This window comes from Erinaceus europaeus, chromosome 19, assembly GCF_950295315.1.
Source record: "Erinaceus europaeus chromosome 19, mEriEur2.1, whole genome shotgun sequence".
In the NCBI taxonomy this organism is placed as follows: Eukaryota; Metazoa; Chordata; class Mammalia; order Eulipotyphla; family Erinaceidae; genus Erinaceus; species Erinaceus europaeus.
This window is the reverse complement of record NC_080180.1, coordinates 20,751,136-20,767,089: the sequence shown is the minus strand read 5'-3', so window position 1 is coordinate 20,767,089 and position 15,954 is coordinate 20,751,136. Positions and strand designations below refer to the sequence as shown.

At 54.0% G+C, this 15,954-nt stretch overlaps 1 protein-coding gene across 4 annotated transcripts in view; it reads right to left on the bottom strand.

Annotated features, from left to right (window-relative positions):
- Nucleotides 1–14,635, bottom strand: part of LGR6 (leucine rich repeat containing G protein-coupled receptor 6) — a 118,065-nt gene extending 103,430 nt beyond the window's left edge. For 3 of the 4 annotated variants that reach the window (XM_060178580.1, XM_060178581.1, XM_060178582.1), the window contains exon 1: nucleotides 14,288–14,635. In XM_060178580.1, coding sequence (XP_060034563.1) covers nucleotides 14,288–14,499 — 212 coding nt within the window. In that variant the 5' untranslated portion in view covers nucleotides 14,500–14,635. The remainder of the gene's footprint in view (nucleotides 1–14,287) is intronic. The other variant, XM_060178583.1, reaches the window with a different exon arrangement.
- Between the last annotated feature and the right edge of the window lie 1,319 nt (nucleotides 14,636–15,954).

Sequence of the window (15,954 nt, the reverse complement as noted above, 5' to 3'; positions counted from 1 at the left end):
AGCTCTGTGCTCTAATCTTGAGCTATCTCCCTACCTTCAAGACCTTCCTCATCTTGGCAAGTGTCAGGCACACAGAGAGATTCCAGAAGCTGTAGCCTCCAGTACCTGCCCCACCCTTTACCCCCAATCCAGCCCAGGAGCAGACACACACAGACCTCTGTGTAGCTCAGCATGACTGAAATGGGGCAGAAATCTTCCAAAGAAGTTCTCTTTGGCAAGGAATGATGGGAAGGGCAGGGGCTTCTAAGTGGATTGTTCTCTAGAACAGCTATCTCGCTCTGATGACATGTCATCCTGGCCACTTGGGAGGCTCCCAGCATAGGGTGGGGTGGGTGAGAGGTTCCGTGTCCTCACCACAGTGTGGGGGTCAGGATGTATCTGAGTCCAGGCAGAAGCCAGGTCAGTATCATCCCTAGGTATGCAGAGCCCCCCTCTCTCTGAAGCTCATCTGCTCCAGGCTCCCTGCTCATTCATGCATTCTCTTCTTTTCCCACTCCCATCACTACTTCTGAGGACTGATACCTAGCAAGCTCCGGCAGCTGAGGGAATGGGAAACAGGGTGCACATTCCTGGAAACTCCAGGCAAACGGACAAATCAGCAGGAGTGTGAACCCAGTGGGAAGAACCCAGTGGGCCAAGCACAGAGCATCAGGGTCACACAAGGAAGGAGGGGAGCCCTCTCCCAGAGCTGAGGGTTAGGGAAGGCTTCCTGGAAGAAGTGACCTCTCCACCAGCCTCTTGCATCCTGAGTGAAACCCACGCTTCTCTGCTCCCCCAGACCCCACACCAGCCTCAGGCTTCTAGTCTGAACCCATGTCTTAACCAGTAACATCATATGCTTTTTCTTACTTGAGACAAAGCAACAATGCCTCACATAGAAGTCGAATCAAAGCCATTCTGGGTGGGTGGGGGTGGAATAAAAGGTAGCTGGCTAGCGAATCGACTAGTGGTCTAAGTTACTTATATTTTTTATTGCCACCAGGGATATTGCTGAGGCTCAGTGACTACATGACAAATCCACTGTTCCTGGCAACTATTTTTTCCCTTCTTTCTTTATTTGATAGGACAGAGAAAAAATGAGAGGAGTGGGAGAGACAGAGATGGAGAAAGAAAGACTCATTCCTCTGTGCAGGTGAGAACTGGGGGCTTGAACCCAGGTCCTTGAGCATGGTAACTTGTGCGCTCAACCAGATGCCTCGCCCAATTTTTAAAACTGCAGGTTCTACAGTTAGGGTGGTGGCTCAGCAGTAAAGCACAGGACTTACATGCCCGAGGTCCTGAGTTCAACCCCCAATATATCGCTCTCTCTCCCTCTCTCTCCCCTCCTTCCCCTCTCATAATAAATCTTAGTAAAATTAAATGCAGAGTCTGGCTCAGGAGGCCTGGAGTGGGACCCCAGAGCTCCTGCATTTGTAACCTTTCCCTAAAGGTCACTGTTCTGTGGGGCAAAGTAAATGCTAAGAAACCAGAGGGAATCCAGCTCCTTCAAGCACCACTTCTGTCAGTGACTTTGCTGAGCGCTGACCAACCAGGCTGACTCACAGAGCTGTGCTTGGCTGTGGCCTGGCCCGGGGTGTCTTCCCCTGCTCCCCACCAGCAGAACCAAAAGCCCTTCCCTAATTCGCACAAAGACATTGAGTGGGCTCACAGCACCCAGAGTGTTGGGGGTGGGGGGCAGTGGGCAGAAAAGCTGCAGACTGTCAGCCCCTGGCCACCAGGGGACAACTACAGGCCAGACTCCCCATCCTCATGCAGAAGTAGACTGAACCCTAGTAAAGCAGGGGTTCTGCTGGCTCTTCTGCCTCTAATCCAGACTGGAAGGAAACTGGAGGGCATTACAGCAGGAGGAAGGGGAGATGCCAGGAAGAACTTCCCAGCAACACCTCTCCTGAGGAACCAAACACCAAAGTCAGTCAGGGTGCAGGGTGACTTGGTGTTTGCACATGGGGGTGTGGGTTAGGGCAGGGCTGCCACAAGACCTCAGGAGCTCCCCCAGATCAAGCTTCTGGGCCTCTAAGATGTCCCCTCTGTCCCCCTGACCAGCATCTCTGGGCAGGCCAGGGTGCCCCAGGTCAAACCAGATGCCCCTGACCCGATGACTACCCCCATTGGGTCCCCAGCCCCATAGCGTGGTGCCTCTGCGCCCCCATGCCAGTCTGGAGGGAGAAGCTGATTATTTCTGGCAGGTGGCGGCGGGCAGGCAAGGGGGATGTCCTCCCGCCCCGCTTCTGCATTCAGAGCTGGGGATCCGGCAGTGTGGCGTCGGCCGGCAGGGTGGGGGACAAGGGGTGCATTCTTCTTTCCGCTGGCTGCACAGAGTTAATGGGGGGCCTTGTTCTGGTTGGACACATGGCCCTGGAGGTGCTGAGGATGGCCCTGTATTGTCCCAGCCGCCAGGATCTCAAGTCTTCTCAGGTACGTGCGGCAAATACTGGGACCTCAGCACCTCCCCCTACACTCTCTGTGTTGTCACTTCTCTCTGAAATATCCTGGGTGGGGGGAAGACAGCTGACCCCCAGGGAACAAGCCCAGAGAACTTGGAGGGCTTGCCTGAGAAGACTGGTGATAATGACAGAGCGGGCCATCAATTCCATCAGACAGAAAATAACCCAAAGACTCCAGGCAGGTAAGGCCCAGGGGGAGGGCTGTCAGGGCTCTAGGGACAGTGCCTGCGTCTTCTCGAATGTGTCACCTGCTCCTCCCTAAGAGGCGAGTTCTCGGGCAGGTGGCAGGATTTTCCAGGGGCAGGGAAGTGGGTGTCACCCAGCCTGGTCTCACCCAGCTGGCCCAGGATTTTCTGGGCCCTGTGCTGAGTAGTTCATATGATGCCAGGAACTGCTACTAAGTACACACTCAGTAAATAGCTCGTCTGTTGAATGAACTGTGTCACTAACACCCACTGAATGACTACGGTGTGGCAGACATTATTCCAGAGCCTCTCCCTGCGTTAATGCCTTTACCCTCATGTCAGTGCCATGAGGCCTATATGACTGTCCTCAGCAGGTTACAGACAGAAGTGGGGCAGGGGAAAGGAAGAGCCAGCTTTTTCCCAAGAACTGGTAAAAGGCAGCACCAGAGCCTGAACCCAACTGGGGCAGCCCCAGCATCCATGTTCATGTACTTAGCCATCCACTCAGCAGGGAGGACCAGCCTTGCCCTACTCACAGCCCAGGTTTTAGCCTCAGCACCACATGGGAGGGGCTATGCTAAAACTTCAGAGTTGGTCTGGGAAGACATCATGATGGTTCCAAAATGATTTTCATGCCTGAGGCTTTGAGGTCCCAGGCTCCGTCCCCAGCACCACCATAAACCAGACCTGTACAGGGCTCTCTGGTCTATCTCTACCTTTCTCTCTGTATCTGTCATGCAAACAAATAAAATATTTTAAAGAAATAATAAGAAGAAAGCTTAAAGGCCATGGAATTTGTCTCTCCCTGTTTCTGTCTCTCCATCTGAATGTAAATTTGTAGGCAAGAAGCCCCAGTTTCACAAAACAGAAAATCTGGAAGGAACCCACTCCCCCAACATACACACTCTCTCTCTGTCTCTCTCTCTTTCTCTCGATGCTGCTATGCCCCCTGCCCCAGGCTCAACAAAGGCCTTGTCCCCCTGTGTGACCACCCTCTGTGGAACACTGTTCCCACCCCAGACACAGGTGGAGATTGGTGAGGATGTCCCTGCATCTCCTGTCAACACGGTGTGTCCCGTAACTCTTGTTCTCTATGGATTCCCAGCTCAGGTAGCAGAAGCCCCTACCTAGTGTCTCCCTGGCCATGAAGCTACCTCAGGGCACCTGGACCAAGGCTGCTCTCTCCACCCTGAGTGACTCCGCTGAAAGAGCTCCCTTCCACACTCCCTGCCACCCCAACCCCTACGCCTCTTCGGAGAACAGAGGCCACTCTGGCTCATGAGGAGCCCCCTTGAATCTCTGTCTACTTGGCCTGAGAGGCAGGTCTAGACCCATTCTAGTTTGGTGTTCAAACCAAAAATACTGAGACTCATAAAGGCCAAGAGGAGTGCTAGTTATATAATTCAGGAGTCCTGTGAAACTAAAAATGAAGGGTCCCTTATTTTATATATATATATATATATATTAAACATATGGTGTTTTAAAGTGACAACAGCAGAGCATTAACCCAAGCATGTGCAACTGCACAGTGTCGGGAGTTGGGCGGTAGCACTGTGGGTTAAGCGCATGTGGTGCAACTGCACAGTGTCACACACCCCCTCCCCCAAGTCACCAGAGTCACCCATTCACAAGGGCTGAAGCTACACTGGCAGCAGACTGGGCTGCAGTCTGGTCTGGAGACCAGCTGGCTCTGAGCTCTGACTCTCCTGGGGCTGTCCCAGGTAAGCGAGGGTGGGAGTCCAGGCCCAGTGACTCCTGTTCTCTCCTGCTTTTGTCCAAGACAATAGTCCCCTTCCGGCTTCCTAGTGGGCTCTGTCCACCACAAAGGCCCGGATTAGTTTACAGCCCCTTCCTGCCTCAGCTCTCACAACCCCTGTTCACTGGATCCACCTCCCCAACTTCCATCACCCCCACCACTGGGGACTGCCCCAGATTTGGAGTTGAGGAGGAGGGAGAATGACCACACAGTCTGGACTGGTGGTGGCCCTGTCCAGAGCGCCCCCTGCAGGTCATTAGTAGTACTGCATAGTGAGTGATGCCACCCGGAGAAGAGTGGGGAGCAAAGGCCCTGACTTCAAGGAGCTCCTAGTCTGGGGATGCATGGCTCCTTGAGGAGCTTCCCTCTCCTGATGCTCCAGGAGCCCTGAGAAGAAGCCCCAAGAGGGACTGGTGGACACATAGAGAAATGAGTACTGCCTGACTCTCCTCTCACAGCTCATGGCATCTCCAGGAGCATCTGACTTGGTGGCACCAGCTAGCATGAGCAGTTGCCCCTCCCTGTCCATGCCTGCAGGTCTTTATCTGGGCTTGTCTCTGCACTAACCCCCCTCCATGTGTCACAGCTATCTGTGAGCTTGTTTTATCTCCCTGGGGCTCCGGAAAGAGCAGGGGTTCTTCAGGGTCTGGAAGGTGGCTCAGCCAATAGAGTACCATGTGTGAGAACCTGAGTTTGAGTCCCTGGCCACCTCAGGGGAGTATTGTGCAAAGGGGCAGTTTCACAAATGGTAGAGTGGTGCTGTGGTGTCTCTCCTCCCCCTCTTAGTCTCTCTCTCTTTATTGACTTTTTTATTTTGTATAGAGACAGAGAAATTGAAAGGGAAAGGGAGACAGAAAGGGAGAGAGAAAGCCAAAGAGAGACCTACAGCCCCTGCAGGTGGGGATGGGGGACTTGAACCTGGGTCCTTGAGCACTGTAATTTGTGTGCTTAACCACCCAGCCCCTTCTTTCTATCTTCCCTCTATCTGGAAAAGAAAAGAAAAGTCCTGGAGCTATGGAATCCTGCAAATTCAATGCCCCAAACCCTGGTGGGGAAGGAGGAGGAGGAAGAGGAAAAGGAGGAGGAGGCCAGAGCTATGGAGGGCCCAAGGTTCCCTGTACCCTGGGTAAGACCCCTTCTCTGGATGTTTCCCATCACCTGAAAGAAGTAGTGGCAACAGTCCCAGCCTCCAGAGGGTATCTGAATGAGAAAGCCTTTGACAGGGGCCCCAAGATGGTGGGCTTGAGGTCACAGCAGTTAAGTGGTCTGATAAGCCACTTGGTGGACACTAGCTGCCCACAGCAGCTGGAATGCTCAGGTGGTATTCTCATTCTCTCTCTCTTTTTATAATTTTTTGTAAAGTATCTACCCTGGTGGGAGTAGAGAGCATGAGAGTTATACATGCCTTAGGCTCCAAATTCCCAGATTCAATCCCCTGCCCCACCATAAACCAGAACTGAACAGTGCTCTGGTAAAAAAAAAAAAAAAAATCTATAAGGATACCAGTTCAAGCCCCCAGCTCCCCACCTGCAGAGGGGTCGCTTCACAGGCAGTGAAGCAGGTCTGCAGAAGTCTGTCTTTCTCTTCCCCCTCTGTCTTCCCCTCCTCTCTCCATTTCTCTCTGTCCTAGCCAACAACAATGACATCAATAACAACAAAACAATAATAACTACAATAAAAGAATAAGGGCAGCAAAAGGGAACAAATAAATAAATAAATATTTTTTAAAATCTATTTACTAACACAAGAGGAAGCAGGGGACAGAAAACCAGAGCATCTGACACACACAATCCTGGGAATTGAGCTGCTTTTCAGCCCAACACTCCAGTCACTGTCACTGTGCCACCTTCCCAGGTCACTACCATTGACTCTTAACAAGGAGATGGGAGGGTGAAGCCACACAAGTTGGGAAGAGTGCTAGTATCAGAATCCACATGGGTGGGCACTGGAACATTCTCTAGGCAGGGACTCCCCACCCCATCCCATCCCAAACTCCAGATCATACTACTCTTTATGCAAAGGAGCAGGCTAGAGAGATAGCATGCCTGATGTACCAAAGGTCTCAGGTTCAATTCCCTGGACCACCATAAACCAGAACTGAGCTGTGCTCTAGTTAAAAAAAGAAGGGGCAGGGATCAGGCGGTAGCACAGTGAGTTAAGCGCACATGGGGATCCCAGTTCAAGCCCCCGGCTCCCCACCTGCAGGGGCGTCACTTCACAGGCGGTGAAGCAGGTCTGTGGGTGTCTATCTTTCTCTCCCCCTCTCTGTCTTTCCCTCCTCTCTCCATTTCTCTCTGTCCTATCCAACAACAATGACATCAATAACAACAACAATAATAACCACAACAATGGTAAAACAACCAGGGTGACAAAAGGGAAAAAATGGCCTCCAGGAGCACTGGATTCGTGGCGCAGGCACCCAGCCCCAGCAATAACCCTGGAGGCAAAAAAAAAAAAAAAAAAGGAAGGGGCCAGGAGGTGGCGCACCTGGTTTAGTGCACACATTACAATGCACAAAGGGTTCAAGCCCTTGGCCCCACCTGCAGAGCAAAAGTTTCACAAGTGATGAAGCAGGGCTGCAGGCATCTGTCTCCCTCTCTGTTTCCCTCTCCCTTCTCAATTTCTTTCTGTCTCTGTACAAAAATAAATAAATAGCTGGAAGCTGGGCGGTAGCGCAGTGGTTTAAGCACAGCTGTCCTATCCAACAACAGCAACATCAATAACAACAATAACAACTACAGCAATAAAACAACAAGGGCAACAAAAAAGGAACAAATAAATACATACTTAAAAAATAATAAATAAAAAGATTTTTTAAGTCAGAAATTATTTATATAAAAGAGGGAGGGAGGAAGGAAGGAAGGAAGGAAGGAAGAGAGACATACCATTTATGCAAAGGAGCAAAAACAAGTCAGGAACAAGGTTCCTGCTGGCCAGGGAAGGTGGCCCTCCTGGAGGAGGTGTGAAGCCCCTCAGCCTCTGACCTGCTTCCTCTGGCCTTCTAGGGTGGGCTGGGGATGTAACTGGGAAGTGTAAATCCCATAGGCAGTTAGAATAACATGCACACAGACCACCTATGGAAACGCCCTCAACCCAACCCACAGGACCCTAACAGCATTTTGGGGCTGAAGGTGATGACCGTGTCACCTCCTTGGTATTACCACTCCTCTCCCCTCCCCCCAACCCTAGAAAAAGAAAAAAAGACCTTGACTTTAAGCCTGGGGACCAAGTCCAAGTACCTGACAGGGATGCCCTGGAAGGCACTCAGCACCACTTCCCTCTGCACAGGCTCAGAGACACCCCACCTCCTCCCCTGGCACCTCTGAAGGCAAAGGGGAGGGATGGGCGGTGGCAACAGCAGGGAAAGTGGGTGAAGGGAACTATTCCAGAACCATCTGCCTCGGTGCCAGCAAGGCCCCAGGTTGGCAGGGCTGAGAGGTGATTTGCAGAGACCTTGGTGGCTGCCTCAGTTCCCCTTCCGGCACTTCTCCCATTCTAGAGCTAGGAAAGCAGAGGCTGAGAGAGGCAGCTAGCTTGTGAGGAAGTGCAGGCTCAAAGCCACAGCAGCCAGGGGTGCGGAGGGAGGGTCTCCTCTGCCCAGGGAGCTACACCCTGTCTGGAGCATCCTGGGTGATTTAGGTTAGCTGCTGAGCAGCGTGGGTTAGAATTGTGGGTTTGGGTTGCTTCCCCAAGACACCCCAGAACTGCCAGCACTGTGAGCCCACTTTTCCCACCTCCCCAACATAACCACCACCAGGATACCTCAACTTCCTCACAGAGAATAAAGCCCTTTCCCCTTGGAACAGTACAACTCCCTGAATCATCCCAGGACTAGTGCCATTGATCCCATCCCTCCCTCATATGCTTCGAAGGGCTGCTTCAGCTGAGGGCTTCAGGGGTAGGGAAGCTCAGTGCCCCTACTCCAGTTCTGACCCTCTCTTGAGGGGTACAGTGGTCAGAAGGGCCAGCTGCACCTGGGCTGGTTGGCTGGCAGCCTCAGCCAAGTCCCCTGCCATCTGAGAGCCTCAGTTTCCCCACCTGTGGGAGGAGAGTGGTAAGAATGAGACCAGCTGCACAGATAAATGTAAAATCACAAGTGTCGGGTGAATCAGAGGCACAAGTGGGGGTGTTGGGTATCTGGTGGGTGAATCAGTGCCTCCCTGGGAGACAGTCACAAGCCAGAGTCAACAGAAGTTGGGAGGGGTGGGGGAGGAACCTGGACACAAAGCGTGCCCCTTCTGCATCTGACTGTGAACCAGAGAGGACCCATTCCCCTAAGAAGGCACAAAAGTCAAGCTCCACGCCCCCTGCTGTGGGCGAAGGAAGAGAAAGAAGGGACAGGGAGAAGGAGACTGGGTGGGCGCAGGGCACAAAGCCTGCTGTGCTCTGGAGGTGCCCAGCCATGTGCCCAGCTGAGGCCCAGCCCCCACCTGCCCGCTACCCGCCCGCCCGTGGCTGGCTCTGGCAGAGCTCCTGGGGGCACAGTGCCAGCCCCTGAGCTCTCCCCCCTACCCTGTCCTTTGGCTGCTTCCAAAATAACTCTGCTTGCTGCCCAAGTTTGGCCTCTCAGTGCTTTTCTGCTCTGAGACCTGTTCTCCCATAGCTGAAGGGCAGGAAGAGTGACCCAAATTGTTACCTGACCTTGAGCAGCACCCCCACTTTCTGCCTCACAGGGTGAGCTGGGACTAGTTAGCACAAAGAGGTGCCCACCTTTCTTATTTATTTATCTATTTATTTATTCCCTTTTGTTGCCCTTGTTTCATTGTTATTGTCATTGTTGGATAGGACAGAGAGAAATGGAGAGAGGAGGGGAAGACAGAGAGGGGGAGAGAAAGACAGACACCTGCAGACCTGCTTCACCGCCTGTGAAGTGACTCCCCTGCAGGTGGGGAGCTGGGGGCTTGAACCAGGATCCTTGTGCACTTAATTCACTATGCTACTGCCCAACTCCCAGTTCCCACCTTTTTAAGAGTTGGGGGGGGCGGGCAGCGAATCTACTTCAGTTTGGCTGAGAGAAGGTACCACCAAGCCGGGGAAGGAGGCTGGAGCCCCCTCCCAAGCTGGCCACTTAGGACTCCTAGGGTGTCCAAGCTCCAGCAGGACACTGTGTCCAGGGCCCACCCTCCAGCAGCGGAAGCCACTAGTCCATGGTCACAGGTGCATGAATTCCCAGCTCGGGAGGGGCCACCCACCCCAGCCCTCCTCACCTTGGCATGCAGTGAAGACCCTGATTCCACAGAATTCCTTTTCTAGGAAGAAGCTGGGCTCTCCAGACAGAAGAGCCCTGGAAGACTAGACTTTTCCTGCCACCAGTGCCAGCCTTGGGAGCAAGGAGAGCCGCTTCTCCCCAGCTCAGCCTGAGGCCTCGGCAAGAAGTGGCTTCCTGAAAACCCATTTCTCCAAAGATCACGGGAGGCGACTGAAGGGAGGAAGAAAAAAAGGAAGGTAGGTAGGAAAGAAGGAAGGAAGGAATAAGGAAGAGGAGGAGAGGACAAAGAAAAGGAGGGAAGTGACCAGCAGAATAGCCTACTTGGATAGCAAGCTGCTTTGTCATGTGCATGACCCATGTTCGAGGCCAGCCTCCAAAGGAAGCTTCAGTGCTATGGTCTCAGTCTCTTTCTGTGTGTGTTTGTCTCTTTCTCTCTCTCTCTCTCTCTCTCTCTCTCTGCTCTCTGGAAAAAGTCAGCCCAGAGAGATGACACCCCAGAGATGACAAAAAACAAAGCACCCCTGCATTACTGCAGGCAATCTGTAAGGGCACTCTCCCTGTTCACCATCTTTCCAGATAGAAATGAAGTGGTTGGTTGAGGGGGTGAGGTGACTTGCCCTGAGGCTGGACCCTGAGCCAGGGTGGTGGGCAGGGGTCAGCAAGCAGCAGGCCCCAGCATGCGTGGGGCCATCAGGGCTGAGCCCCATGGAGTGGGGGGAGGCGGGATTGAGGGGGGCAGGCTGGGGGCCAACTCTGCTGGGAGCCAGGCTTTCTTCTCCCCCGCCAGCTGCCCCACCTGGCCGCGCCCCATGGCCACTGCTGCCAGAGCAGAGGTTTCCTTTTTCTTTTGCCTGGGGCTGTTTCCTGCCTTTCCTTTGAACTGGGGTGTTGGCTCCCCCACACACTTACCCTCATTCAGCGACGCCCCCATGATAGTGCCCCTGAAACTCCAGCCTGCTGGAGGAAGGCTGGCATCTCACCCCACACACACACAGCTCACACTTCTAGGCCCTGGTTGGGGTGCTGCCTGCAGTCCCCCCTACACACACTTCTGCAGGTTCTCTCTGTCCTGCCACAGGAAGGGAGGCTCAGTAGTGGGGTCCCTGGCCTTTCCCTCTCTAGAGTCTCCTACAAAAACAGGTGGAAACTGAGGTTCAGGCAAGTTTGAGGGCTTGAACCACAGCAACAGAAGGTCCGAGCCTTAGAACTCACATCCCCAAATTTGGCATAGGGGAAGGGGAACTCTCAGAGTGTGTTGAAAAGAGAAGCTGACAGGGCCAGGTGGTGGCACACCTGGTTAAGTGCACACATTACATTGTGCAAGGACACAGGTTCAAGCCCCTGGCCCCTACCTGCAGGGGAAAAGCTTCACAAGTGGTGAAGCAGGGTTGCAGATGTCTCTCTGTCTCTCTCCCTCAATATCTCTCCCCCAATTTCTCTCTGTCCCTATCCAATAAATAAATAAAAGTTAAAAAAATTTTTAAAAAAAGAGAAGAGAAGCTGAGGCCCAGCTGGCACCAGGTAGACCTGGGGGTAAAAAATGAGGCACAGCCTGCCTAGGGCCTCTCTTATCTGCTGAGGCCCTGTTCCCTGCTTCTTCATCTGCTAGGCCTATGAGGGTCCCTCTAAACATGTTGGGTAGCTGACTGGGGTCACCCACCAGCTGGCCCCCTTTCTTATGAAGCAGCAGTCAGGAGAAAACCAGAGAGATTTGGGGTTTCCAGAATAACTAACTCCTCCTACCTTGGTGCCAGCCACTGTCTCTCCCACCCACCCCCACTGCCACCTCTATTCCACACCTTTCACAGAACAGTGCTCCTCCTTTCTTTCCTATGCTAGCTCCAGGACTTCCTCCTCCAGGAAGTCTTACATGACTAGTACTGCTTAGCCCTGGCCAGCCTAGTAGCAACACTGGGTAACACTTTTCCCATGAGTTAACTAGCATGGTCTCTGGAATGGCCTGCCAGAACCCAGGAGGCATTCTGATTTCCTGGAACCAAGGAGATGGAGGGAGTAGAATGAAGGGGGACTTTCAGCTTCCGAGAAGCTGGAGGGGGGGTGCCTATGAAATAATTATTGTTGAAGCAGGCCAAGGGATGCACAAGCAGACCCTCAGGAACCTTCTGGAACATAGAGCAGCTTAACGCTGCCCATGGTTCCAGCTATGGCTCTTTCTGAGGGTCTGAAGGGGCCTCTGGCTGCCTCTTCCTGCACGTCTGAGTGTCTAAATCTTGATTGGATGTTGAGGAGACTTAGAATCTCACTCCTTGGGTGGGGGTATAGCATAAAGGTTATGCAAAGAGACTTTCATGCCTGAGGCTCTCAAGTCCCAGGTTCAGTCTCCCACACCGCCATATGCCAGAGCTGAGCGGTACTCTGGTAAAAAAAAAAAAAAAAAAAAAAAAAAAAAAAAAAAAAGGAATCTCACTTCTGCCTGCCCCAGTCCCCAATACTCAGCAGCAGGTCGAACCCTGAGCCGCCAGAAGCAGCCAGGCATTGGTCCCCCAGTTCCCTTGCCTGCCCCCTAGTGCCCACCTCCTGCCATTGCCACCACTTCTGGCAGTTTGTGGTCTCCTCTCCCACCCTGGCACTACCCCTCTCACCTGTGGGGAGTCCAGTAGTTTACAGTCCACACTGTACCCACTAGAAGGCAGGCCCGGTAGTCTCTTTGTCAGTGTCACCCTTGGGTTGGGGGTACTTTGCTGGGTAACCATGCTGATATATTATCTCATTTATTCCTCCTCACAATTCACACATCCATGAACAAACAGAAACCCCAAGAATTAGAGGAGCTTTGTGACTGCACAGAGGGGACCGGGGTTTGGGTGGTACCAAGAGAGGGGATCCTCTGTGGTCACATCATCACATGACACTCCTTGCTGTCCTCAGCAAAGGCAGGGTACATGATACCCAGACCAGCTGGGACAGGAACCCCTGGGCCTCCCTACCCTGACTCCTTTCAGCAACAACCTCAGGCCAATCCACTCTCAAAGGCCTTGGTGGCACCCACAGGATGGTCAACCCAACACCCACAACTGCGTGCACCATCCCAGCAAGACCCTCCTTACACTGCCGTCCTTCTCCCTCCAACCCCCCAGAGCTCACATCACAGGACTGAGCTCTGGTGCCTTCCCCAGCCCTCCTCCCAGAAGCACAATCAAGGGACAGTGAGGGCTTTCTGGGCCCCCAGAGAGAAACAGGAGTCATCTCCACTCAGCCCAAATGCAGGCCCATACCTCCAGGGCAACTGTGAAAGTGAGTGTGGGGCGGGGGTCCTTTCATCAGCTCCCATGGTGCATGTTGGGACCCCAAAGATCACATTGTGCCTCTCCTCCACAAACCTCAAGAAAAGGAGTCAGTCCAGGAGACAGGTGCTGGGAGAAGGGATGAACCAGGACACCTCTGTGAGGACTCTGTCTCCCTGCCATCATGCCCAGAGGAAAAGGCTTCCAACATCAGAACCCCATCTTCACAAAAAATAATGTCACATATCCCAGTTCACAAAACAGCTCACCGTGGAGCCATCCTTATTGCACAAGGGGTGGGGGCCACTGCTCACCCTTCTCTCCCAGCTGCCCGGGTGCCCCCCACCCCGGCTCCTAGAGGTTCAGCTCACACTGCCTGCCCCTGTCCACTTTCACCCCCTGGTGGCCGTGCAGGGCTGGTTTGCCCCTCTAGAACATGGGTTCCCACCACCTGGTGCCCTGGGAGCAAAGAAGGCCATCCCAATTGTGAACTTGGGAGTGGGTGGGAGCCCCAGGAAGGGCTTACACTTCAGAATACCCCAACAGGACCCCCCCAGCACTGAGCACAGTGGCCCTATTTCAGTCAGTGAACCACTTCCTCAGAGACCTCCAGATCCTGGAGGTCCAGGGTGTGAGATCCTGACACTGGCCAGTGAGCCCCAGTTTCCCACCTGCTCCCCTCTTCCAAGATAACAGGAGGGGTTTCACATGCTGGGTTGGGGCTCCTTAACCCCAAAGCTGGGGTGCAGTGGGGAGTAGCTGGTCTGGGCTCTGCTTGCAGGTTCTCTTGTCTGGGGTGGGGAGAAGGAGCACATAGTCAGAGCCTACCCTGCCTCCAACCCTGAGAGGAGGCTCCTGTAAGTCGCCCTGGGACAGCTACCCTCAATAGGGTCCCCTTCATGCTCCATCTCACCCCAACTCAGACTCTAAAAATGGTTCTCTGGTTTTCAGCCTCGGCGCCTGCCCACAAATTAGTGTCTCCAGCACAGCCTCTGGGGACAAGACTTGAGAGAGGCCCTTGGGGAAGCCAGGAGGCCCTCACAGGGTCCCCTCCAGAGTAGTACATGAGAGTGAGGAAAGGCCTTCTCCCAGATTCAGAGACACCCCCCTCCCCCCAGCCACCAGCTTGCCTGTGACAGCTCTCTCCCCATGGCCTGGACAGAGCTCTGCACAGAAAGCCTTCCACCCACTGAGTTCTCCTTCCCCTCAGTCTCCATCCTGGGCACTGAGCAGCCAGCAAAGGGGTGACCAAGCAGGGCCCCCCAGCACAGGGTTAGACATCCACCTGCGCTCCCATAGAGAGCCCACAGAACAGTGACCAATGGGGAAACCAAGTCAGGGACCTGAGCTGCTGGGCTGCTCTCCAGCTCAGCCTCCCCACCTTGCCCGGCACCCCTCCCTGCCAGCTCCCCCTGCACTAACAAAGCAGGTGGTGGTGGGGTACTCACAGGTAAGCCGTCAGGGGGTCCAGGTCTCGGGGCACAGAAGACAGCCCCAGCTCTGAGCAGTCTGCTGACAGCATGATGCCATCTTCCTGGCAGTGGCAGGGAGCCGGGCAGACTGCATGCCCTGGGCCGCGCTGGGGGAGCCCCGCGGAGCCCAGGGAGGCGCTCAGAGCAGTGCAAAGCCACAGCGCCCAGAGCCGGGGAGCACCAGGCATCTCGGTGGCCAGGCTACAGGGCACCTGGCGGGAAGCAGGCGGGGGACGGGCAGGCGGCAGGCTGTGCCGTCGGTGAGAGCCCCGCGGGCCAGTCTCGGTCAGGAGCGCGGGACCGGAGCCGTCAGAGAGGGGCAGGCATTGTTGAGTGATCTTCGTGATTCGGTTTCACGGGTTGGGCTTGGCAAGGGAGGGAGACGCGGGAGGAGGAGTCAAGGAAACTTTTCTGCCCTGCACTCGCTCCCCTTCCCTCCTTCCCAGCTGGCAGGAATTTCATCCAGGAAAGGAAGGAAAAAAAAAAAAAAAGGAAAGAAAGAAGGAAGAAAGCAAAGAAACCGCAAGGCCAGCAGAGCTGTCAGGGACCTGTCCTTGTGTGGCACAGTGTCCTAGGGAGTGGTGGGCTTGGGACTTTGTTGCCTTGGGGTGCAGGACAGTCACGGGAATGGGGGAGGAAACCCCTGGCCGCAACCCAGAACCCCACAGACCCAATATCTCTTGTGGCATTTTTCCCAGGAGGAAACTGAGCCCCAAGAGAGGTGTGATTTATTCAAGGTCACTCAACCTTAAGTGGCTCTCCAGAACGGGGGGGGGGGGGAGGAGCACAATCCCCCTTACCTGTCCTCTGGGGGGGGGGGGAAAAACTACCCAGAGGGGTCAGGCTGTGAAGGGTTTCCACTGAAAACTGGTGGGTGGGGGGTGACAATGAGTAGGTGACATCCCCTGACACCAAAGATACAGTGTGCATCCCCACACCGAGGACTCTCAATGAGCAGCCCTGTTAAGTCTGAGACCCAGGATTGCCTTGACCGCCTGGCTCCCCAGGATTTAGCTCTGGAGCCAGGTAAAGAGACTAAATCTGGCTGGAGGAGTCCAGCTGAAAGCTAGAAGGTTGGCACCACCTGGGGGGCAGTGCTGGAGCTGCAGCCCAGAGTCTCAGCAGGCAGAAAGGGATGTGGCTAACCCTGGACTTGAACCCTGCTCTTTCTCTCCCTTATGCCAGATTGCACTCGCTGGACTTCCTTCATAGTTTTAGCTTTCCTGTGTCTCCCACACTCTTATCCAGACCCCACTGCAGGGCTCAAGAGCCTCCTGACCCCTTGCATTTTACTAGGATCCAGGCTGGTGAATGGGAACTCTCACTTCTCTCCTATTTCAGGGGTTCTCACTCCATTGTGGGGGCTCTTGTTCTGACTAGCCCTGGCTCCCAGGAAGCTCCCAGGCCATCAGTGACCAACTCACATGGGGTGTGCAGTTCAGTCCCAAAACGAGTGGGCAGGAGAGATTGTGCAGTGGGCAGAGCACAGGACTTGCATGCATAAGGTCCTAAATTCAAGCCCAGGCACTGCATATCCCAGTGGGATGCTCAAGTTCTGTCTCCCTCAGATCACTCAATCTTCAAAAATAAAGGGTGGAGAATAGCCTACTTTCCCAGACACTTTTCTGGTCGTTGCTTCTCTC